This window comes from Staurois parvus, unplaced genomic scaffold, assembly GCF_062004578.1.
Source record: "Staurois parvus isolate SC_StPar_1 unplaced genomic scaffold, SC_StPar_1.0 ptg001472l, whole genome shotgun sequence".
NCBI lineage: Eukaryota > Metazoa > Chordata > Amphibia > Anura > Ranidae > Staurois > Staurois parvus.
Genome location: NW_028319268.1, coordinates 651987 through 677844, shown reverse-complemented (window position 1 = coordinate 677844; position 25858 = coordinate 651987). Strand labels below are relative to the sequence as shown.

General features: G+C 38.4%; 1 protein-coding gene across 1 annotated transcript in view; it reads left to right on the top strand.

Moving 5' to 3' along the window:
* The window catches only part of METTL15 (methyltransferase 15, mitochondrial 12S rRNA N4-cytidine), a 325568-nt gene that overhangs the window by 247748 nt on the left and 51962 nt on the right, over positions 1-25858 (top strand). Inside the window, exon 5 of the mRNA XM_089662425.1 lies at positions 5627-5805. Within this exon, the coding sequence (XP_089518551.1) occupies positions 5627-5805 (179 nt within the window). The remainder of the gene's footprint in view (positions 1-5626; positions 5806-25858) is intronic.

Here is a 25858-nt window from a genome sequence, read left to right as displayed (position 1 = left end):
ACAGAATATTAGTAGCTTTGCTTAACATCTTAACAAAATGATACATCATTTTAGAGCCACATATTCTTTAATAACATGGGTTACATAACTCTGGTCTGTATTTCCTATACATTTGGAAATAGTATTTGAATTGTAGAAAAGCCTCCTATGTTTTTTCATACAATTATACAGACATAAGAAACCTTTCTTCGACTCTGTGTACACTAAATAATGTTCGCACATTCCACGCACCTTTTGACAAATTTCTAATTTTGTTGGTTAATCGAGTAACAGCCTGTCATTTCCAAATGTCATAGCTGACGTTAAACACCTTAATGATTTTCACACACATGCATCAAAACTTTTCTGTAAAGATTGTTCTTTTCTTTTTAATAAATACATTTCCAATAAAACACATGGGAAACTTCCTGTACAGGTCTCATTGTTGTAATATTGTGAAGCCAATTTATAGAGTGCATATCATGAGCAAATATAATGCAAGAGACAATTGGAAAATAGCAAAATGAGTAGACTGCTGCAGTCAAAGTCCAATTATAAAGTTTTGTTGAAGAAAGAAATACCTCCTCCTACTTTTTCTTCGTATGCCGAGAACAGAGAGCGTGTAATAAATGTGATCTTAAATTCCTCCTCCAGAGTGTAGGCTGAAAACATAACAAAAATAGTCAATCGACCAAGCTTTATTCCTGCAAGTACATCAGATAAATTCTCTTAACACGTAAGAGTGAGATTATAGACACACATTTAACCCTTGTTCTCAAAGTAGAGGATCATCAATTCTGAGCCTGCATGTGTGTTTTTAACTGCTCCCAGGGATTACTATTGTATATAGTATTATTAATACATATGGCGAGGGAAAGGTGTGAAATGCATTTAAAGCATGCTTATTCAGGCTCATTCATACTTATGTTTTTTTCCTGATTGGCTATCACTTGGGAAAGAAACTCAAAACTCATACATTCTTTAAAGTGTATGTAAAGCTATTGTTGTCTGTGTCCTGTTAGGCAGCTCCCCTTCACTTCCTGTGCTGGACACACTCAAGGAAATGAGAAGAAATCTTTCCACAGTTAGGGGTATTACCCTCTTTGAAAGTTGTTTTCCTCTTAGAAAGTTGGTACCTCTGGAAGACTTACCTTACCTTTTGTTTTGGTGACAACTCTAAAATTAATATCTGAGCACCACAAACTGAAAACTCTATTGGATTCATTTTTAATATTTAAAGCAAACTCAGCCATCCAGCCATATCTCTTTGCTTTATCTTGTTGAGAAATCACTTTAAAGAACACTCTCCTGAGACTTCAAGCCTTGGCCATCTTGAGTAAGGGCAGATGATTTATGTAGCATTTACTTCCTGGAATCCATCTGCTCTGGTCAGGCATGAAGGCAGGAGGGTGTACTTAGCTGAGAAAACCTCTCCAAATTAAAGAACAAAATGCCCATGAAGACTCCTGGGATGTATGACATTACTCTGGCCAGAAAGCAACTGAAAAAATGTAAAAAAAAAAAAAAGTTTAAAACAAATAAACAAAACATACCTTCCTATCTATTTACTAATCTCTCAGCATACGGATAATGGCATAGTTAATGTTTATTGAGAGTAAAGTTCCAATTTACAGATTTTCCATCACTCCCCCTTTGTCTCAGTGGCAATGGAAAAAAGGATCTCCAGCGTGAGTATACAGACAGCAATAAAAGCCTTCTGGACATGCTTCTGTACTGTATCTGAAACTTTACAAAGAGTCTAACCCTTCCCCAAACTAAAAACATTCACTTACAACAATCTGAATTTTCATTTATGAAACAAAAACAGAACAACTCACGCTCTATTTTCAACATCTTGTCCTGTTGCCTTTGATGACAAAGCAAGCACCTCTTGTTACTCATAGCCAAAATCTTTTTTTTTTTTTTTTTTTTTAGTCACTCACATTAAGTGGGTCTGGCCTCTGAGATATATACAGTTAGGTCCATATATATTTGGACACAGGCACAATTTTAGATTTTTTCAGGAATTTACCAAAACAATCTGCAGGGAAACCGACTATCTTTGGAGTGTCGATCTTCTGTGTGCCCTATTACACTTAGTGGTTCTTTCCACCTTTCCATGTCATTACTGTGAAGTATTTGTTTTCAAGCAGACCTCAGGGAGATGATTTATACAGTTAGGTCTATATATATTTGGACACAAGCACAATTTTTGTTTTTTTTTTCAGGTATTTACCAAAACATATTTAAGATACAATTCTATAATGGATATGGGCTGAAAGTGCACACTCTCAGGTTTAATTTGAGGGTATGTACATGCAAATCGGAGGAAGGGTTTAAGAAGTACAGCTTTTATGAGTAGCCATCCCCCCTTTTTCAAGGGACCAAAAGTAATTAGACAATTGAATCAAAAGCTGTTTCATGGCCAGGTGTGGGCTACTCCTTCATTATTTCTTTATTAATTAAGCAGGTAAAAGGTCTGGAGTTGATTCTAAGTGTGGTATTTGCATTTGGAATCTATTGCTGTGAACCTACATCATGCTTTCAAAGGAGCTGTCCATGCAAGTGAAACAGGCCATTGTAAGGCTTCAAAAACTAAACAAATCCATAGCAGATAGCAGCAACATTAGGAGTGGCCAAATCAACAGTTTGGTACATTCTGAGGAAAGAAGAACGCACTGGTGAGCTCAGCAACATAAAAAGTCATTGACGTCCACGAAAGACAACAGTGGTGGATGATCGCAGGATCATCTCTATGGTAAAGAAAAACCCATTCACAACATCCAGACAAGTGAAAGATGCTCTCCAGGAGGTTTGCGTATCACTGTCAAAGTCTACAATCAAGAGAAGACTTCACGAGAGCAAATACAGAGGGTTCACCACAAGGTGCAAACCATTCATACGCCTGCAGAATAGAAAAGCCAGATTAGACTTTGCCAAAAAAAATCTAAAAAAGCCAGACCAGTTCTTTAAAAGCATTCTTTGGACGAATGAAACTAAGGTTAATCTGTACCAGAATGACAGAAAGAAAAAAGTGTGGAGAAGGCTTGGAACAGCTCATGATCCAAAGCACACAAAGTCATCTGTAAAACATGGTGGAGGTAGTGTGATGGCATGGAAATGCATGGCTTCCAGTGACACTGGGTCATTGGTGTTTATTGATGATGTGACAGAAGCAGCCAGATGAATTCTGCAGAGTTTAGAGATATACTGTCAGCCCAGATTCAGCCAAATGCAGCAAAGTTGATTGGACGGTGCTTCACAGTACAGATGGACAATGATCCAAAACACACTGCAAAAGCAACCCAGGAGCTTTTGAAGGAAACAAGTGGTGTATTCTGCAATGGCCGAGTCAATCACCTGATCTCAACCCAATTGAGCATGCGTTTCACTTGCTGAAGGCAAAACTAAAGGCATAAAGACCAACAAACAAAGAACAACTGAAGACAGCTGCAGTTAGAGCCTGGCAAAGCATCAGAAAGGAGGAAACCCAGTCTTCGGTAGTGTCCATGGGTTCCAGACTGCAGGCAGTCGTTACCAGTAAATAATTCTCAACAAAATATTAAAAATGAACATTTTATTTATGATTATATTTAATTGTCCTATAACTTTTGGTCCCTTGAAAAAGGGGGGGGGGGTGGCTACTCTTAAGAGCTGTCATTCCTAAACCCTTCCTCCAATTTTTATGTACATACCATCAAATTAAACCTGAGAGTGTGCACTTTCAGCCCATATCCATTATAGAACTATAGCCTGAATATGTTTTAGTAAATACCTGAAAAAATATAAACTTGTGCCTGTGTCCAAATATATATGGACCTAACTGTGTGTGTGTATGTATGTGTGTATATATATATATATATATATATATATTTTTTTTTATGTATTCACAGAAAAATATAGATGAACACATCCAAAATGTCACCTGATATATTTTTAAATTTGAAATCATATGTAAATCCAATCACTGAAATTTCATAGAAGCTTTAACATGTTAATGTCCTTTCAAAAGTTATTTTCAACATTTTCAATCTGTAACTTCTACTTTATTAAAATACCTGGTGTTTTTGTCATTAAGGTCCGTGTTCAGAAATCATGTTGTAAAGTGACAATGCTGTGTCCTTTCAAATGGCCATTGTAGCACAATTTATGCAGGCATGGTCCACTTTTGTCACCATTGGAAAACCTGCCCTGAGAAATGCCATTCATCAGTCTCTGGAAAACCTGATACGGTCATGTAAATCTTGATGAAGGTGCATTTTTCAGCTGTGTTCATAAATATCTGACATGGGTGTTTCTAAATGTTTCTGACATTATTTTAAGCTCTTTTTAGATTACATTCCAAGTAAAACCAGAAATCAAGACAGAATACTTGGAACTGTGGTCAAAAAACAAGCCAAAATTTAGGGAAAGCACATCATCATCATCATCATAAATGGATAGTCTGCATTGAGTCACCAAAGTGTAACAGTGTGAGATGAAGCCAAATTGCACTTAAGAATGAGGACTCTCTTGAATAAGGCAGAATAGGACATTTCCAAGAACAGAACTGAAATGGCTTTTTGTTGACTATTTATTGACTGTTACATTAAAAAAATCCTAAACAACAAAGAAGTTTTGAAAATAGGAAAAAATCAGCCACACTCCAATTAGACTTCTCTTGCAGTATTTTTAATAATTAGTGCCTTGACTGCATGCAGTGATATCTCCAACCCAAAACCAGCCTTTCTTGACTCGTTTCCCTGGAATTCCCCTATCCTTGTGAGCAAGCTAGGAGGGATGAATCACATCAAGGGAGGCTGGTTTTGGGTTGCAGACATCACTGTATGCAGTCAATACACTGATTTGTTAAAAAATACTGCAGGAGGAGCCTAAATGGAGTCCAGCTGATTTTTTTTCCCTATTTTCAATGAAGAGTGGAGATGGACTGTGATGGCCAGTGCCCAGGTTGTCCATGTGCAGGAGAGGCCAGCCTTAAGTGGAGCTATGGAATTGTGAGTGTTTTTGAACAAAGCAGTTTTGGCATGGCCCCTACTGGCATAGACCCGCTGCTGTGTTTACAAGGTGCCCCCTTTATTGTGAAGACACCATTTGGGTCATAGACTTTCTGTGCAGAAGCTACTGGGATTTTCCAACCTGTATATATTTATTGCTTCTCTCTCTCTCTCTCTCTCTCTCTCTCTCTCTCTCTCTCTCTCTATATACTTTATTTTTTTGGACCACGATGACAACTCAGTGAGCTACAATTAAGGTTCATTTTTTTACACCACGACTTTTTAAATATATATACTTAAATGACCATGTATTTTCCATATATTCATGAGACCCCCTTGAGATATGTAGATATCATTTTTATTTATGTAAACAAGGAAGTACCTTTATGTTTGTGATGATGCAAGATGTGAAAAGTTCTGATAGAACAATCCATGAACTCTAAAATAAAGTTAACGGAGGTGATTTAAAAGGTAGAAGCTATTTCCAGTCTCACAAGGTTGCTTTGAGTTATTTTAAAATCTTGGAGGCACGCCTATGCAGAGTGTGTATTTGTGTGTTTTTTTCCTGTTTCTTGTGTCTCTGCGCTATGAAGCTTCACCTCTTGTCAATGAAAACCGACGTCAGAGAACTAATTGGCTCTCCTTGTGCGTAGGTATCCTGACATGCCCAACGCCGCTGATGTTGTGAATGCTTTAGATCAACAGGCACTTGCGTCTATCCTGAAAACATACGGGGAGGAGAAACACGCCAAGAAAATAGCTTCAGCCATCGTACAAGCACGTAGCATATACCCCATCACCAGAACTCAGCAGCTCGCAAGCATTGTTGCAGGTACCCTCATTAATTCTGCGCTGTGTCTGAAAAAGAAGAAAAAAAAGTATATTAATCCCCAAGGTCCCAGAGGGATCTATTTGTCCTGGAAATCATTCAGGATTTAAGCCTGTCTGTTCCTTTTTGATGTTAAGCTTTGTTAATTTTTAATTTAATTTTTTTTTCTTTTGTTGGTTGCCGTCCATTTTTTTCTTTTGTTTTTGCTGCAGCGTATTTTACTGATTAGTTTAATTATTGATTGCTCATGAAATGATTTGACGTAGATGCACACCGAGACAGTGTAGGCAGTCACAGGAACAGATGGGGAATCTTGATCGTTATGGCTGCTGAGAACTTACATTTTCACTGGTGGCTCAGCCTTGTCATTGTGTTTTTTTGTTTTTTTTTTGATTCGTGATTTATCATTCAAGTAAAAGGACAAGCCTTGGCCCTGAAATGAAACATGACTGCTACATACAGTTGTTGCAGGGACTAAACGTGACTCGACCGTGGGTGGGATCCCCATATCTTGACGTACTTAAACAGCTAACAATAAGCAGTACATAAATGAAAACCTTTCCTTCTTGATATTCTTTCTATCTATCTATCTATCTATCTATCTATCTATCTATCTATCTATCTGTCATATTTGTAGCAGCCTCTGTTAATATTTCTCTCATATTGAACCAAATTCAGCTGTATACTGAAATTAATATCATACTTAAAAGCTTTGAGGGCATTTGACTTCCAGTAAATGCACAGCAAAGGCACTAGTCATATGATCAGCTTATAATAGAAGTTAAAGGAAACAGCAAATACTGTAATAATAAGGAAAGAAAAATAAAGAATAACATTAGCCATCAATGTTTTAAACCTTAAATATGAACACAACACAACCTTTCCCTGGCTAGAAGAAGAAAAAAAACAGAAGTAATTCTAGCTCAAGGGAGCTATTGAATGTTGCAGTAAACCCAGCCCTCTGCTGAACACAAAAATGGGGCCCCAAAGACCAATCCCTGCAATTGACGAAGTAAACAGATATTTAGGCTCATTATGTCTTGTGGGAAGTTTTGAGTACATTTGCTGTGTCTTTAAAGAATATTTATGGTCAAACTTTAAATCATTATATTCAATTCCAGATTGCATTTCAATTATTTCTAGCCTACTTTTATTAATCTGGACAATCTTGAAGTTTGTAAACTTACTTTGTGAATAATCTCGCACCAATACCTCCTTGAATTCTCTGACATGTAGTAATTATTCTCAGTGAGTACTGGAAACAATTACAGGCAACAAAGTACCATGGGATATGTAGTCCTTAGAAATCAAAAGTAAACCACGGAGGTGCAACTTCCGGTCACGGCACTTCCGGTCCCACACATCCGGCTCCAGGCTGGGAGCGAAGTGGCGGCGTTCACTTTGCATTTCTATTGAGCAGGATTTTCGATGCCATAGAAACACTTTTAAATTTAAGCCTAAACTTTGTGTTTTTTGCGTTTTAATAAATATTCTACACTATATTAGCCCTTTCTTTGATTTCCATGGTGGAGAAGAGGCTTCTTATCTGGATACAGATCTTCATACGCAGTGCAAGCTGTAAATTATTCCGAATACAAACAAGCGCATAATGACTCTCTTTTTAATTACAGAGGCCCAGTTGGTCTGGTGAGTGATTAATCTTATGAGCACAGCTGGTGGACTTTTAATTTTTTTTGGTGGTGGTGTAACACATTTTTTGAACATACACAAGTGGAAAGGACTTTTTGTTATACACAATATTTATGTATAGAGTTGTATGTGTAAATGCACAATTCATTATTTTAATCATACTCAGATAATAGTTTGATTGGTTAGCGCCCCGTAAAGGATTTGTTTGAAACCACAGAGGAGTGGCTGCAAAGCTTGCAGGAAATCCAGCAAATCCCTACAGGAAGACAGGCAGCACTCTCAACATAAAAGAAGATTTTTCAATTAAAGTAGAACTATGGGCAAAACTTTTTTTTTTTCATTTTGGATAGAGTAAGGGAGGGTTATAACTCTCCTGTCAGTTTTTTTCATCTGTGTCCTATTGGGGAGATTTCCCTTCACTTCCTGTTACATAGCCAAAGCGGGAAGTGAAAGCAAATCCCTCCAAAGTGAGGGATCCCTGGGGGTCCCCAGGTCACCAGAACTGGTGTTTCCATTGGAATCTTTCCCCTCTATTACCATTCTGAGGACAACACAACATTTTGGATTTACTTTCACTTTCATTGATAATGGGAAAGAGGACAAATAGGGTGAATCAGACAGCAATAAAAACCAAACAGGTGTTCTAATCCCTCTCCACTGCATCCAGAACTAAAAAAAAGTTTACTTTTAGTTATACCTTGGAATTCCAGTCTAAACTAAAATCTACCTTTCATTTATTTGATTAATAACTTAAAAATTTGTATTCTGCACTATCTGGATTGCCTAATGGCTGATTAGATAAAACTTTCTAACCAAGACATTCAGCAACCCTCCTTGATGTGACTGACAATGTTTGCTCTGTGCAGCCGATTATGGCAGGTCACTGATACTTTCTAGTAGTGCTGTCAGTCGCTGCCAGCCAGTCCCACCCCCTCCAGCCCCATCCACTAAGCCTTGCCCTTTCCATGATCATGTCACAGCTTTCTCATGAGTGAGCCCAGAGAATCCTGCTCATTTGCGAGCGAGCTCTGTCAGTAAACAGTCTCCCGGAAATGGTACTCGCAGCTCTGCTCTGTACAATCCCACCGGCTGCCTTTCATTTCGCAAAGCATAGGGATTGCAATCATGTGATGGAGAATACTTCAACCCGAAAAAGGTAGAACATACATTTTTGTATTTTGGGGCATATAGATTATGTTATATTACAATAATAACTACTTTGACCAATTTAGGGCAGTAAGGGTTTACAACCACTTTAACCACTTGCCTTCAGTACTTGTACTGCAGTGTTAGCAGGATCAGACCTGTTCACTGCCAGCATTAGCGTTTAGCCCAGCAATGGGCAAACTACGGCCCGCGGGCCGTATACGGCCCGGCGGACCTTTTAATCCGGCCCGCGGAGCTAGGCTCCCGCTAGGCTCCTCTCACAGTCCGCCCTGAAGACTGGTGTAGCATGAAAATCTGTCTCCTATGAGGATCTGTCCCCCTCGACGTATCTGCACATGTGCCGGAGATCGCCGATCGGCTGCTAATGCCTGAAACTGGCACATGCACAGATACGTCAAGGGGGACAGATCCTCATAGGAGACAGATTTTCATGCTACATCGGAACGGCGCGGGAACACGGCAAGAGGAACGCGCAGAGCAAAGGTAAGTGAATTGACACAGGGGGGACTTGGGGACTTAATATGGGGGATGAATTATTATGGGGAATGAATTACTATAGGGGGGATGAATTACTATGGGAGATGAATTACTATATGGGGGATGAATTACTATATGGGGGATGAATTACTATATGGGGGATGAATTACTATATGGAGGATGAATTACTATGGGGGATGAATTACTATATGGGGGATGAATTACTATATGGGGGATTAATTACTATGCTTACTATGGGGGAATATTACTATACTTACTATGGATGACACATACACATCATTCATCTACTCTTGGTCCAGCCCCCGGGTCCAATATATGAACCCATTGCGGCCCTCAAGTCAAAAAGTTTGCCCACCCCTGGTTTAGCCCCTTGGCTGTTTTTCACAGATTTGTATCAATGGACTTTGGACCAAAGCAGTTTATACGCACAACAATAAATCGATGCCCACCCAAATTCAGCTCTTGCCAGACAATTCTCATGGACACCTATTACAGTTTCCGAATTTAAAACCTTTTTTAGGCCTAACCTCAACATGGGGATTACTAAAAATGCATATTGGTCCACAGATCCAATTAATCTCATGCCAATGTTCTCCGCTGTGACATATAGTATATGTCCAACAACGACCAGCTTTCTCAGGCTCTCCTGTCCCACTGGGGAACACAAAAATTCAGCCGGCAATTCCACTGGCTGACTATAGAGCTGATTGGAGACCGAAATGGCTTAAAAAAATGAAAGGGACAGTATAAGAATTAAGAGAAAAAAAATTAAAAACAATCACTCCCAGTTCCTGTAAAGGCTTTTAAAGCATCGTAAAAACTTACATTGTGCACAATTTTAAAACATATCATGTTTGGTATCTATTTACTCAACATAACATCATCTTTTATATTTTATCAAACAAAATTTGAGCTTGAAAAATTGCTGCACAAATAGTGTGTCACATAAAAAATTGCAATACTCACGTTTTTATGCTATAGGGCATCTGCTTAAAAAAACATATAATGTTTAGGGGTTCAAAGTAATTTTCTAGCAAAAAAACTGCTGTTTTTTCATAAACAAAAAGTGTCAGAAAAGGCTTGGTCTTCAGGTGGTTAGAAGAGTGGGTGATGTGTGGCATAAGCTTCTAATGTTGTCCCTGAAATGCCAGAACAGTAGAAGCACCTCCCCCAAATGACCCCTTTTTGGAAAATCAACACTCTTAAGGTATTTGCTAAGGGGCATGGCGAGTATTTTGCAGATCTAATTTGTTGCCTCAAGTGTTTGGAAAAGGAATAAAGACAAAAAAGAAAGGTTTCTTTTTCAAAACCTTGTGACAAAAAAAGATATCTTTAAAATACTCAGCATGCCTCTTATAAAATGCCTTGGAGTGTCTACTTTCCAAAAAGGGGGCATTTTAAGGCCTCCAAAACTGATAGGCAGTGAGGAAGTGACATGAGGAAATACACCCTTTGAAAGCCTGAAGAGGAGGGTCATGGGATTTAGGGGGCCTGTATGTGGCTAGGCTGCCAAAAATTATCTCACATGTGGTATCCCCATACTCAGGAGAAGTAGCAGAACGTGTTTTGGGGTGTTATTCCACATATACCTATGGCATGTGTGAGCAATATTTCATTTAAATGAAATAAAATAATTTATCATTTTCCAAAAATTTGTGGCAAAAATAAAATCTTCCATGGACTCAATATGCCTCTCAGCAAATTCTTTGGGGTTTTTTCTTTGCAAAAAGGAATCATTTTGGGGGGTTTTGTACTGCCCTGCATTTTAGCACCTCAAGAAATGTGATAGGCAGTCAAAAAGTAAAAGCTGCATAAATTCTAGTATATATACCAGGGGTATTGAATTAAAATTCACCAAGGTCCGGGCAGTAAAATTTGCATGCATCAGAGGTCCGAATCTCATGTAGGCCCCTGTGGTGCACTTTTGTGTGCACCAAACCATGTGTTCCTGCGGTGCGATTTTTGAAAAAAAGGATAGTGGACTTTTTCAGATTTCTAGCAGGTACTGCTGACCTTCCTACAACGTGTGCGCCAAATGCACATGTACACTTCTGAACCAGTGTCCTCAATCCCCACTGTACATCACAGTCCCCTCCTCATTCACAACAAGATCCCTCTTGATGAGTGTCCTCATCTCCCCCTTTACATCACCCCCCCTCCACCCCTTTCACAGTACTGTCCTCTGCCTCCTTCATTGGAGAGTACTCTGCCCCTTTTTACATCATCGCCCCCATGTTACTGTCCTCAGCCCCCCTCCATGGTACTGTCCTCAGCCCCCTCCATGGCACTTTCCTCAGCCCCCGTTTTACAGTTCTCAGCCCCTTCCACTTTAATGTCCTCAGCCCCCACAAACCACAGTCCTTAGCCCCCCATATTACTGTTCTCAGCCCCCCCCTCACATTCAGTCTCGCTATCAGCTCTGTGAGGATGACCGTGAGACAGCTCGGGGAAGTAAAGGCTCTTAAATGGCAGGATTGCATGGGTCCAGATGGAAGAGTGACTCAGTCCACCATTTAGTGATGCCTGATATATACCATAGTTTGTAGACGCTATAACTTTCACACAATCCGATTAATATACATGTATTGGATTTTTTTTTACCAAAGAGATGTAGCAGAATAGATTTTGGCCTAAATTTATGACTGACTTTTGAGTTTATTGGATATTTTTTATAACAGAATGTAGAAAATATTGTTTTTTTTCAAAATGTTGTCTTTTTTTTGGTTTATATCACAGAAAATAAAAAACCAAGTGGTGATCAAAAACCAACAAAAGAAAGTTCTCTTTGTGTGAGAAAAAGGACATAAATCTTGTTTGGGTACAGTGTTGCATGATCACACAATTACCAGTTGAAATAGCGCAGTGAGGAATAAGAAAAAATGGTCTGGTGAGGAAGGGGGACTAGTGGTTAAGCTTGAATAAACAAAATAATAATAAAATAATAACTGTGTTTTTTTATTGTTTAACAAAGGTGTGCCTCTGCCTAGAAGTCTTGACAGTATGGACTGTGGGTAACTAAAAAACAAAGCATTGATCTAGAGCAGAGGTGTCCAACCTTTTGACTTTTTTGGACCACATTAGAAGAAGAATTGTCTTGGGTCACACATAAAATACACTAATAATAAGGATAGCTGGTGAGCAGAAAAGGTCGGGCAGATCACAAGTTAACAATCACTGATATATACAGTATATATAATATATCTATCTGGGTAGTAAAACTTAATTTTTTTATTATAGTTTTTAATATAAAAGTAATAGAGTGCAACATAATACTAGTGTGATATTTGACACTGCTTTGATAAACAAACTTATCAATGACGGGTTGTTGGATGTAATTGCAATTCTCAATGAATTCTCAAGGCGCTCATCAGATATTTCAGTTCTAATTTTACCCTTTGCATGTTTCATCCTTGGAAATAGTTACTTACAGATATAGGTGCTACTTAAAACTGGTGACATGAACAAGGCGTGATTGTGAAGAGTGGGATATTTTTCATTGTGAAGATAAAATGTATAAAATTTCAGTAAAGAGACACTGTTAAGTTTTTTTTTTCTTTGGTCACATATGTTTGCTGTAGATGCATTTTTAAAAAAAATTCCCAAAAAATCAACTTTTTAAGTACGTTTATGATTTTGTGTTGGCCCTCATGCATAGCCATCAGGCCACAGGTTGGACATCCCTGATCTAGATTTGTCGACTCAAACCATCCCAAGCTTGGATAACAGGTATGGAAATTGGCTTCTGACCTGGGGATCTTGGCTAGAATATAAAACAAAACATAACTTTTCTGTATGCACTTGAAAATTACTGTGTTTGTTATAGCACTAGGGCTTCTCTGTACTGTTTTCTTTTTGTCTACTGTATATTTTATATGATTCATAAAAAAAGATATTCCTTAGAAAAGGAAAGCAGCATGGACAACATGACGCTTGAAAACTTTGGTTCCTCTGACCAAAGTAAAAATAAAATACTCATCATGAAATTACAAAATATCTTGGATATAAAGTAAAACAACTGGACCCTCCTTATAGAAACAAATATATTTTGCATACACTTTAAAGAGACTCTTTTGAGAAAAAAATAAAAACTGCTTAAGGTGCAGAAGTACATATACCTGTAACAGCTTGCAAAACTTTTTTGTCACAGGCAAATCTTTAGCTGTTCCTGACTAGAGAGAAGCTATGGCAAGTTCAGTTCCTAGTCCAAACCCACCTAAAATGTTCCTCCAGGAAGCTGTCAATGCACACCGGCAATCATAAGTGGCTGAGGTATTCTCTGCCCTGAATGTATGCACACCCCTTGTATTTGTATGGCTGCAGGGTGGGGAATGCTTTGACCATTTATGATGGGTGGTATGTAGCGAAAGCTTCCAGGTGGGGTAGCTCAGGTGGGTTCAGACTAGGATCCAAACACGCTTGAGCTCATCTTTATATCTGACATTGCTGAAGCTTGCTTGACCTTTTTCTTCCTCAAGCATATACCTATTTACCAGAAAGGTTGCTCATCCTAGTGGACCAATAAGAGATCATAGATGAACCAATATGACTGCACTGATGGACCTTAAAAGTGTAGTTTTTCCAGTCAGAATGGCTCAAAATTTTGAGAGATTACTTCTTACTTTCTGTCTTGGTGACCAGGACATAAGTGTGAGCAAGCGTGTGTGAGAAAATGTGGGGAAAGGCTAAAAACTCACTTTTTAATGCTGTCTCTGTCCCCATTTGTAAATTTTACTTACTTACTGTTCTATGGCCATAGGCAGCATTAAGAAGTTGACAGAGCTGGCACACATCTCCACACATGGTGGAAGGCTCTACAGCACAAATGTTCTAGGCTGAAATTTTCTGCATCCTCTCCACTATGTTTTCCTGTCCTTTCACACCTGATCCAGCCACAGCCCTCCTCAACAGACAACCTCCAACCACCAGACCTGTCAAGGTGACAATTTAAACTCCTCCTACAACTTACAACAGCAGCAAAGCAAACAATTGCCAGAGCCTGGAAACCACCACAACTAAATGTTGCAGAAGCCAAAAATAGAATCACCAGAGCAATGATACATGCCAGGTTGAAGCAGTCCTCCTAGATGAAGTACACAAATCGGAACTATTATGGAGACCATGGGTATACCGCTTCATCCCACCCGACTTTGATGATTCCCTGCTCCTTCCATCTTAGCGCCAGGAATATATTCCTAGACCTACATTACACTGCAATTGGCTCACCCCTCCCTCGGGGCTTTCCTTCTCCTTCCCCCCCCTCCCTCCCTTTGACCTATCTTCTTTCTTACTTCCACAGCCCACCAGGGCCTGCCCCTCTCTTCCCTCTTTTATCTGTTCTATCCACTTTGCTTCTTCTCATTTCTTTTCTTCAAATAAAAAATTACGACTATCATTGGCAGTTCACTATAGTAAGGGACCTCCACATAGTGAACCGTTATTTACAGATCTTTGTTTCTGAAATTCCCCACTACTACTGGGATGCCCCCCCCTTGCACCCGTGTACCATTACCTATACAACCTTACAAAACCTTTTCAAATGATCCCCTCACGTTAATCTAAGGTCATCACGACAATTAATGGCTCCCTCTCTCGCTGGGGCAACCCGGGAATCCGCAACACATAGTTCTCATATAAGAAATATGTTTCTTTTATTGTTCAGAATTGGTGCAACAATACGTTGTCTTTAACTGTCACTTACTGTTCGCTTTTTTCGTGTTGGGGGTTGCGTCCCCCTTGTCTGTATGCAAATGTACCTAATATGTTATTATAAGTAATGATTTCTGACTTCCAATACTCTTTGTATCCCATAATCTCTGTTTAAAAATATAATATGTAAACAAGAAAAAAAAGTTGACAGAGAACCTTCCCCCATGTCAAGAAAAAATGTCTTATAAATACAATTGTGAATATGATATCAAACAGAAACCCTAAAACCCACTCTAATTTCTAATTAGAAGAAAACTTTCAACCCCTGAAAGTTTAAAATCAAATAAAATTATTCCAAAAAGAATCTCCCCTCTTTCAACAAATTCCCACCTATAATAAAAAACAAAAAACACCCCTTTCAAGTGATAATTATTAAACAAACTGATAATGATCATAAAGTCCAGTGTCTTAGTAGTTCAAAAAACTCAATAAATCAAGGTGGAGAACTTGAAAATTTTCTTACAGTGTTGATTGTGTCCAATGGATTTTGTGAAAACCTCCAAAATAAAGAAACTCAAAATAGTGCATTAACATAACATACAAAAGAAAAAAAAAATATATATATATACATATATCAAAAATATGCAATACTAAGTGAAACAAAAACAGTGAAACACTCGTGAAAAAAAGTTTTTCCCAACAACACTCGTGCTCAATCCTGAAGTGTTACACTCAGTGAGAATCCTAACCCACATGTGACACTTCTAGTGAGTAAGGCAAATATACCCTTACCAACAGTAAGACAACAAACGCCATATAATATATAACTTGTAGAAATCCTCCAACAGATCTTCCTCCTCCTTCACTTGTTAGTAGAGTAACACTGTATTATCATCCTCATTCACAAGCCTTGATCACGAATTACCAGGCTCCAATCATATAGTGGAAAATAACCATAGTGTGACTCCGTATATATTCAAGATCATATTACTTTAATAAATCTGCTTACATTTAAAATCAATTAAAAGTGCAATTAGGATCAAAACCCCACTTTCTGGGGATTACCAGGCAGTTCCCACACGGAGTGTGCAACGATTCCCACAACAAAGATGGCCACCGTGGCACTTCCGGTTCCTGCTCCTTACGTTTGACGTCACTTCCTCTTGACGTGTTTCGTCACATCCGGGACTTTTTTTTTTTGTATGTTACATTAATGCACTATTTTGAGTTTCTTTATTTTGGAGGTTTTCACAAAAGCCATTGGACACAATCAACACTGTAAGAAAATTTTCAAGTTCTCCACCTTGATTTATTGAGTTTTATGAACTACTAAGACACTGGACTTTATGATCATTGTCAGTTTGTTTAATAATTATCACTTGTAAGGGGTGTTTTTTGTTTTTTATTATAGGTGGGAATTTGTTGAAAGAGGGGAGATTCTTTTTGGAATAATTTTATTTAAGAAAAAATGTCTGGCAAGAGTTACAAAGACTTTCCATGTATACCATGTATAAAGGCTTTCTCACTTTATGTAGTAAACCACATCATCTCCTTTGAGATAATCTGTCTCTTTGCCCATTCAAATCAAAATGATTGTGTTCCCCTACACTATGTTTCTCTGTCTGAGCAGTCGCAAACAACTGATGCTTCTAGGTATGGGAGATCTTGAGATCTCTTCCTGGGATGTAGTGCTCAGGCCTGTGCAATCATTCACTAAAAAAATCGCTGAAAATTGTCCACTGTGTAAGCTCCAACATTTAGGTTACACCTTGTTTGACTCCTAAAGGAATGGGTCAGCAGAGAAGAGCAGGGAGGCTGAGAATAAGTAGGTCAGGTGGGCTAGTAAGAGACCATATCAATTTGCCCTGAATGGGCCAAGTGACAGAGTCTGTTTTTCAGTTGTCCATTTCTTTCTGTTTTGAATGCTGTTGACATATAGTTGAAAGTGATGATTCTAAGTGTGTTTATTTTTTGGCTGTAGGTTCGCTGTTTCCTCTTCTGTTTAGTGCTGGTTAGCACAGTCCCTAGCTAGACACGTTCTACTCCCTTACACTGTTTAGTATAGTTAATTTTTTATCACAGAGACAGGGTGTAGGAAATCCATTGTTTTCAAAAGACTGGAAAAGCATAATTTGCATTGCACTTATCTAAAGAAAAACTGAATTGGATTCACCTTCTGTATCTTATGTGAGTACTGCCAAGATGGCAAGTGACCATACTGTCCACACAGACTGGGATCTAAGGACGTAGGTCATTGCATACATCAGCATCTAAAACAGACCGATGTACTTAAAACAGTGTGTTTTAAAGTGGAATTTTTGGTCCCAGGAGCTTTTTGCCATAATGTTTAGCATTTACAGCTTATTAGCATATTATAGAAGATTTACTTGGCAAGCATTTCCCTCCAGTGCTCCCCTCCATCACTTGTGCTTCCATCTTTTCATGGCCTTCTTTTGTGATCAAAGTCAATGGCCTCTTGTTTGGTCAGGCCACAATGCTATAACTCCTGTTCATACACATGGAAGTTACTTGGTCATGGTATAGAATTGTACTGAGACTATACATGAAGCTTCACAGGGAGTCAGCAAGGAGTAGTATTAATCACAGAAAAGGCATACATAGTCTCTTATGTCATCAAAAGCCTACCTGTTAGCATTTTTAAATGACTTTATTTTCAGTTCAAACTGAATGTAAACCCATATATGTATATGTTTTAAATATGTTATATGGACAAGTAACAGGTGGATGTCCGCACGCTGTTGTTATTAAGATCCATAAGTTTATTGATTTTTTTTTTAAAGTCCAAATAGTTTGACACACAGCAAGAGAAAATGTTGACATGTTTCACGCCGATGTTCAATCATGCTCCTGGCTCCTCCCACTTTAACACTTTAAGGCTACATTCACAAGGGCTGTAAAAAAAGGCATTTGACAGTTGGCTCTGATACTGCTGAACAATCAGGCAGATGTAACATACTGAACTCTACATTCTACTGCCCTTTTGCCCTGGACTATGTTGCATTTTCTACCAAACAGGCCTGCATGGAGGACTAAAAAGACTTCATACAACCTGATGGACACACTTTTTGTCAGGTCTAATGAATAATGTGAACTTAGATTTTCTCAAAAGTTTTCGTAATCTTAAAACATTTCTTAAGTAAACACATTTTCGGACTAAATCAGCTTTTGTACAACACACACCAGTGCATTCAATTACCTGCTGTACACTCAATGGTCTGGTGTGGATCACAGCTTTGATTGGTTATCGATGATTCATAGCCTTAATTGGCATGCCGTGTGACTGTGAGATTCACTCTTGTCATTATAAGCCCCTTGGCTCATCTCGGGGAACATGCTGTGTTTTTAAATGTGTCTACTTGGGCGTTGCTAGTCGAATCCGATTGGTTAATCCCTTAACCCTTTCACAGCACTTTCAGCTGTACTGGCAGCCAAGTAGAAGCATACAAAACAAACGTGATTATCTGCATGGTTTACTTGTTCAATAATTAGTGTCTCTCCTTGTTGTACTCCCATCCATGATCTTTGTGATACAGTTTGAACCAGTTTTCAAATTAGCGTAATGGGAAAACAATTTGCAGCGTCAAAGTTGATCAGTTTGAAAAACTGCTAATTAATTGCACTGTGGTCACCGACGTCTTAGCCATCATTGATTAATAAGAAAGGGGATCAATTCCTATCTCATTAGTCTGGTAAATGGGCTGTTGATAGGCACCACTCCTTTCTATGAGGGATGCTTCAAATTCATCACATGATGGTGCAACCATTAATAGATTAAGGTGTTAAAAGGCATGTAGTTAAAAGGGAAGCTATTGTCTGTTTAACGTTTTAGATATACATTAAGCGATGATCAGCTTAATTTATGGAATTGTATCCATCTGCTTTCATTGTCCAGGAAGTATCTTCAATAAAAGCCACTGATTTGGTTGGTTTAGTAACTTTATTCCTTTTTCATGGGGGGGAGGAGGAAAGCAGAGTCATCTGCAGATTTTAGGTCTTCTTTGAACTATATGCCCACATGTAGCTTTGAATTGGGCATACAAGGATTGGAATCCTTGTTGGGTTTTTGCCGCTATCCAGTGCTCTAATAGAGAGCCCTAAAAACAATGTGTTGTTTGTTGGAGTCCTTTGACTGTGGTTTCACCTGACAGGAGGTTAGGGAGTCTCTAAGTGTATTCTTTTAGTAGGGTGGGGAAGGCTAAAACCTTTAAGAACATTTGCTTTTTGTCTGTTTCCCTGCATCCCAGTTGCAGATTTTACTTAGTGAAAGTGTTGTCACCATGACAGTAAATAAGAGGAAATCTTTTTTTACAGAGCCCTAGATAGCAGTAAAAACCAGATAGAGGTTTTTAAACTTTATACAAAACTTTACAAAATAGCTCTAGCTGGAATTATACCAGGTGAAAAATTCATATATTATTATTGATAACTTTTTTAGTATTTCCAAGTACAAAGTAACTACTAACTATAAAATCTTCTGTGTTTCTTTGGAGGTGGTAGTAAGTTGTTTTGACCAGTGTTCCACATACTCCATATGACTCTGGATACTGTCTTCCATTATATGTTTAATGTACAGTGAATGTAACACATCTAAAGTTCTGCTAAATATGAAATACTGCTTATGCATGTTTTGTAAACATTTATGCAGCCGGCAGGTTGTACCTTTTTGCTCCTTTTTCACATGGTTTTCATTTACCTCCCATGGAAATTAAAAAACAATGTTTTTACCAAACTCAATAGCTCAGTCTGAGATTTCAGTTAAAACTTTAAAGCAGACCTCTACTCCTCTGGGATTCCTCCCTCCTGCAAAATAACCCACAAACAACACTACATGATTTGCAGGTGTGAAAGTGATGGCATGTTTCGGATTGAAAGCAGAAGTGATGTAACATTCTTTTGCTTCCGCTGTGTGATAAGACACTTAGCTAACAGGTAGGTGTCCAACCTTTTGACTTTTCTGGACTACATTGGAAGAAGAATTGTCTTGGGTCACACATAAAATACACTAATAATAAGGATAGCTGGTGAGCAGAAAAGGTCGGGCAGATCACAAGTTAACAATCACTGATATATACAGTATATATAATATATCTATCTGGATAATAAAACTTAATTTATTTTTATAGTTTTTAATATAAAAGTAAAAGAGGGCAACATAATACTAGTGTGATATTTGACACTGCTTTGATAAACAAACTTATCAATGTCGGGTTGTTGGATGTAGTAGCAATTCTCAATGAATTCTCAAGGTGCTCATCAAATATTTCAGTTCTAATTTTGCCCTTTGTGTGCTTCATCCTTGGAAATAGTTACTTGCAGATATAGGTGCTACTTAAAACTGGTGACATGAACAAGGCGTGATTGTGAAGAGTGGGATATTTTTCATTGGGAAGATAAAACTTTTGCTTCCGCTGTGTGATAAGACACCTAGCTAACAGGTAGGAAGCCTCACTTTTGCAATTCACTGTGTGTGCTTCTAGTAATACGGAGTCATGTCAGAGCTTACTGAGCTTCAAAGAGGGCAAATTGTTGGTGCCCACTTAGCTGGTGCCTCTGTGACCTAAGTTGACAATTTTTTTGCCGAGTCGCGAGGTACAGTATCAAAGGTTATGTTGGCATATACAGTTTCTGGGGAAAATGTCGTCTGATAAGCATAAGCGAGGTCGACATGGTCAACTGAGTGAAAGTGACAAAAGGACATTGCGTAGGATTGTGACCTGGAATAAGAAAACAACTTCTGCAAAAGTGACTGCAGAGCTCAATCTCAGTCCCTTGAAGAATTCTTGTCTGGGCGAGAATGACATGTTCTTTATTCCTGCAGCCTCTTGAAAAATTCCTATCACATAACCCAGGAGGCTGCAGGAGTAGGAACTGTGCTTGCACCCACCATTGTGGGCTGGTTTCCTGAACCCGGAAGAAGCAGCTGGCTCACGACCATTGAGAAGGACCAAGATGGCGGCTCAGGACCCGGGATGTACTACCTGAACATTGGACTACACCAGGGCAATGCGGAATCCACTGGGCAGGTGAGTATGTGACTTAAAGACAAGCCATGATAACAGGTGAGGGGTGGGTTAAAAAAAAAACATGCAGAGGAGGAGTCCTTTAAAATATGTAACTAAAATTTAAACAAACCGTTATAGTTTCCCTGTAAAAGCTTTAGGAGGACATGCCCATGGTAAATATAGTATGATTCTCTATTATCTCGTAGTTCTGTCATAGTAAACATCGGTTTAATTTCCTTTTTCATTATCTTCAGCATCAGAGTTATTAACATTCTCTTTAATAAGATTGTTGCTTTTTTTTTTTTTAAGTGACTTGAGTTTATGAATAACACATAACAATTGCAGTACGATTCATTAGCTTTAGCTACTTTGGGAATCCTTGGGGCTGTAGACAATTTTTATTTTGACTTTTATTTCTTGTTCAATAGTTTTTATTAAAGAGTTTTAAGTATACCTAGTATTTAATGAAATGCATACAAAAGAAGAAAATTAAAATGACAGTACATCCTTAGATGCATCCAAGTTGCTTTTGTAACATACAGGTTTTACTCTCTTAGAGTAATATTTATTAATGAATGAAAAGATGTAGACTAAGGAGAGGTCCTCTGAGATAAAGAGAATTAGGAGAAGTAAAGAGGGAGGAGGTCAGGGGTATTTTGACTTTTATTTAATAATCTTCTACACCATGCCATAGACACCATTTTTTTTTCCTTTAAACTTACGGACTTCAATTAGGCAAGAATAATAACATAATTAATACATTTGTTGAAGGATGTTAGAAGCAGATGTTTTGCGCTACAGAAAAAACGGGTGTATGTCACAACCCACTTTATGATTAAGCATTTTGTTGACAGACATTATAATAAAGTGTGTGAAATAACCAACTGTTCCTTATTACACTTATTAGGCACTTGGATTATGCATTGTTATGGAACACAGGACACAGCATTACAATAATGTACAGTTCCTTGTGGAATACAATATCTGGGCAACCACAGTCAAGTAGTAGTATTGGCAAAGAACTAGAGTCTTTCATGTTCAACATATTCCTATAATGTTCTATCACCACTGAGCCAGTAGAAGGCAAAGCAAAGCCTTAAGCCGGCCATAGCAGGGACCGGACAAATTTCAATCTATTTATGGGAGCAGTGATTGTACAAAAGTCAATCTACTTCTGTGCAACCAGCCTTATGGATAAAACACCGCTGATCTCTGTATACTGACAGCAGGGAAGTTGCCACACTATCAGAACACAATAACTCAGCAGGATTGATTCCCCCATCCACTATGCGTCCACCTTGGTTGAGCGACAAAAATGGAATTATCTTTGGGCTGCTTTAGCATGATAGCTGTCGATTTATCTTTGCAGTAAGAAAAAAAGGTGTCTCCTTGATCCAGCAAGTAGCAGTCTGGTTAAAGTCAACCTTCACCCAGATACTCAAAAAAAAAAAGAAAGGCACCATTGTAACCTTTTGAAATGGCAATTTGAAGAATCCATATTTTTGGGTAATATGCCAGCTATCTTTTCATTGATTACTTTTAATTTCTTTTCTTCTGGACTTTTATCCCAGTGGACACTAAGGGTAGAGGAATCTATTTCCCTTTTGCTTACAGGAATAGTTTTTTTGCCCCTCCTTACTGATGACATGCAGCAAAATTTTTCCCCAAGATCTTGTGGGACTTTGCAAAATCTCATGAGATCTCGTGTGCAGACAAGATCTCTCTGGAAGTGGGACTGAGAGGCCATTTAAAGGCTCAAGAACCCTTTGCAGGTGTTATGGCTTAATTAGCTGATTAGAGTGGGACACTATGAGCCTAGAATATTGCACCTTTTCACAATATTCTAATTTTCTGAGATTGTGGATTTGGGGTTTTCATGAGCTGTAAGCCATAATCATCACAATTATGACAAATCACGGCTTGAACTATCTTGCTTTGCATGTAATGAGTCTATTTCATATATTAGTTTCACCTTTTACGTTGCATTACTGAAATAAATGAACTTTTGCACGATATTCTAATTTTTTGAGTTTCACCTGTAGGTCTGCAAACCAAGCGAAGCTTGTAGCATTGACTTCCTCACAGATATTATCCATTAGTGAAGGTAGATAATTAGACCATTTAGCTCTGGCCTTTTTAAACGGCTGAGAGTTTTGAGTTTGTTAAAGGTTTTAGAGATTGTTTTGTTTACCTTTGTGGAAACAGGTGTAACAGGTCTACCACCTTCTCAATCCATGGTTCGAAACATGGTGCTCAGAATATGAGATCTCCAATGTCTCTGCAAGACACAATTCACTGGAGAAAAAGTTGATACCTGGGTAGGTCAACAAAATGCGGTCTTCCTTTAGTAAATCACAAGAATACAGTTGTAAAACCAACACATTTCAACCGTTATTCCATAATCATGGCCATGATTAAGGCCTATTGGATGAAATGTGTTGCTTGTTTTACAGCTGTATTCATGTGATTTAATAAGGGAAGACCACATTTTGTTGACCTACAGGGTGCTGACTTTCTCTCCAGTAGTTTTTACCTTTACCAGTGTTACTAGTTTCTCTAGTGGAGATGCAGTCAGGTTCACAGTTCGTAAATAGAACTGTGTGTAAGTTGCATGTCAGAGAACTAGATTTTTGAAGAACACTTATATGAATGCGCCAATGTGCAGAATGCTTCAAAACTAATAAATGGGTCTTTCACAAAGTGCTATGAGAAATATTTGATATTGCATGTTGTCCACCATGTGGTGGCAGGATGATTGCACAGGTTTTTAGGATATAGTTAAAGGTAGAACTTCAGCCTCCCATTAAAAAAAAGTATGTGCTTTTGCACATATACTTTTTTTCTTAGTCCCCTGAAAAGTCCCACAGATACCTATTGAGACAGGCAGTGAAGTCCACCTAATGCATCTTTCTGTGATAACGCAAAAACAATGCTGCTATCTTCATGAATTCAGAGCACTATCATATGTTATTAGTTTCTCTAATTATGATGCAGTCAGGTTCACCATTAGTAAGTGAAAATGTGTGCAAGTTGCATGTCAGAGAATTAGGAATTTGAAAAACATTTTGTAATCCAAATGAGCCAATGGGTACAGCACATCAAAGCTAACAAATGTGCATCTTACAAAGAGTTTAGAGAACTACTTGATACTGCATTTTGTATATTGTGGGGACAGGATGATTATAAAGGTTTTTTTGTGATATAGTTCAAAGTAGAATTTTAGCCTCCGATTTAAAAAAACAAAACAAAACAAGAATGTGCAAATGCACCTACAGTTTTCTCTTGATCCCCCTAAAAATCCCACAAATATCTGTTAAGCCATCCAGTGTTGCACACCAAATTCAGCTTTTTTGACGGTGTGTCAACATTGCTTCACTGTTCGTGAATTCAAAGTAGTTTTGCAACATATATATATATATATATATATACACATAAAATCAAAAAGAATTTATTTTCAGAATAGAGTAAATGAATCACCCAACAATAGGTATAAAAGATGTATAACTTTATTTTTATAAAAAATTAAAAAAATCTCTACCTTGATGGCATCCAAGGCCCTTTAACAAAAATCATGATTGAAGCAGTGGTTTTTCAAACATCTCCCTGCTTCCTCACCTAAAAAAGGCATATATATACCCATTCTTCCAATGGTGGCAGTGGATGGTCCATATATTGCACTGAATGGGTCTTACATAACAAGGTCTGAGCATTGTCCATAGCAGTAACACTAAATTAATGAGAAAGAAATTGCAGACCCCCCCCCCCCCTTATAGACAGCCAAGCACGCTCTTTTTTGTAAGATGTGAAAAAAATAATCTGGGCATCTCCTCCCCTTATAGTTGCTTAATCATAAAAAAAAAATCTGGCCTCCTCTACCTTTTATAGCCAGCCAGTCACACTATGATAGACCATGGGTTAAATTCAGGCCACCTTTGGTTTGGACACATAGCAAGGGCTGCCCCTAGTGCATGCTCTTATAACCTTATCCACTGCATGAGATGTGGGGCCGGATTAGCCTATAACGTTTCCTTCCGACACTAGATCCTGTGTTAGGTGGTCACCTTGGCACATTGTTGCAATGCATGTAGCTAGCCCCAGGGTGTTATTCAGGTCCAAAGCCATTGTCTCTCTCTATGGTTTTCAAACACCGATTACCCTTTTGGGGGTATGCTTGCCATGCTGAACAAAGCGAGCCAGTGACATGGATATAAGGAAAGTCATGTTTTCCCTGTAAGTTGCACCAATCATAGCTTTAGGCAATCTGCAATTCCTAGCCCTCAAGCGGATATATACTAACAGAGACAAGGAGTTAGTCACTTTATGATGTTACTTGCCACTGTACTTGGCTCTGATGCATTTATCACCACAGTTGTTTTAAAATTGGTGGTCTTTTTCCATCCAGACTTAGTCTCAGATACTCCTTGTGGCTGCCACACTTCTGCCTACTATATATGCCGAAAACATGCACAACACATTTGGTGCACTTGCTTTTGCTTTCTGCTACAGAAACATAGCCAAGGAAAATTGTCAGTGCCTAAAAATTCCAGACACACAAAACCCCATTTCTTCTTTATTTTGGTGGTGCTAGATCACAGACAGGGAGTTCGGATAAAGAGCCGAATAACATGCATAAACATCACTCAGGGTCATAGTGGTTCCCTTGTTCAAGAGCAGTGTCTTATCCATTTTATGAACGACAACCTATGGTTTTTCGTCAAATGCTATCCACTGTCGACTCACTGACTGATGTGATGCAAACTAGCATTACCTGATTCTCCCCTGCCAAAACAAGCTATTGGCCCAATCTAAAAAGGATATTCTCCTCTTAAGCTTTTTGGTGAAATGTAGCCTATGAAACAGCAATCTCAGAAAAAATGACTGTTCTGGTAGTAGACCCTACTCAAGTTTCATTTGAGGATGTTCCCTCTTTTAAAGTAGAACTAAAGGCACTTTTTTCCTTTTTGGATGAAGTAGGGGAAGGTTATAACCCTTGTTAGCAGTTTTTCTGTGTTCTATTGCGTAGAAATTCCTCCAAAGTTAGGGATATCACTGGTTTTCACAAGAGTCACCAT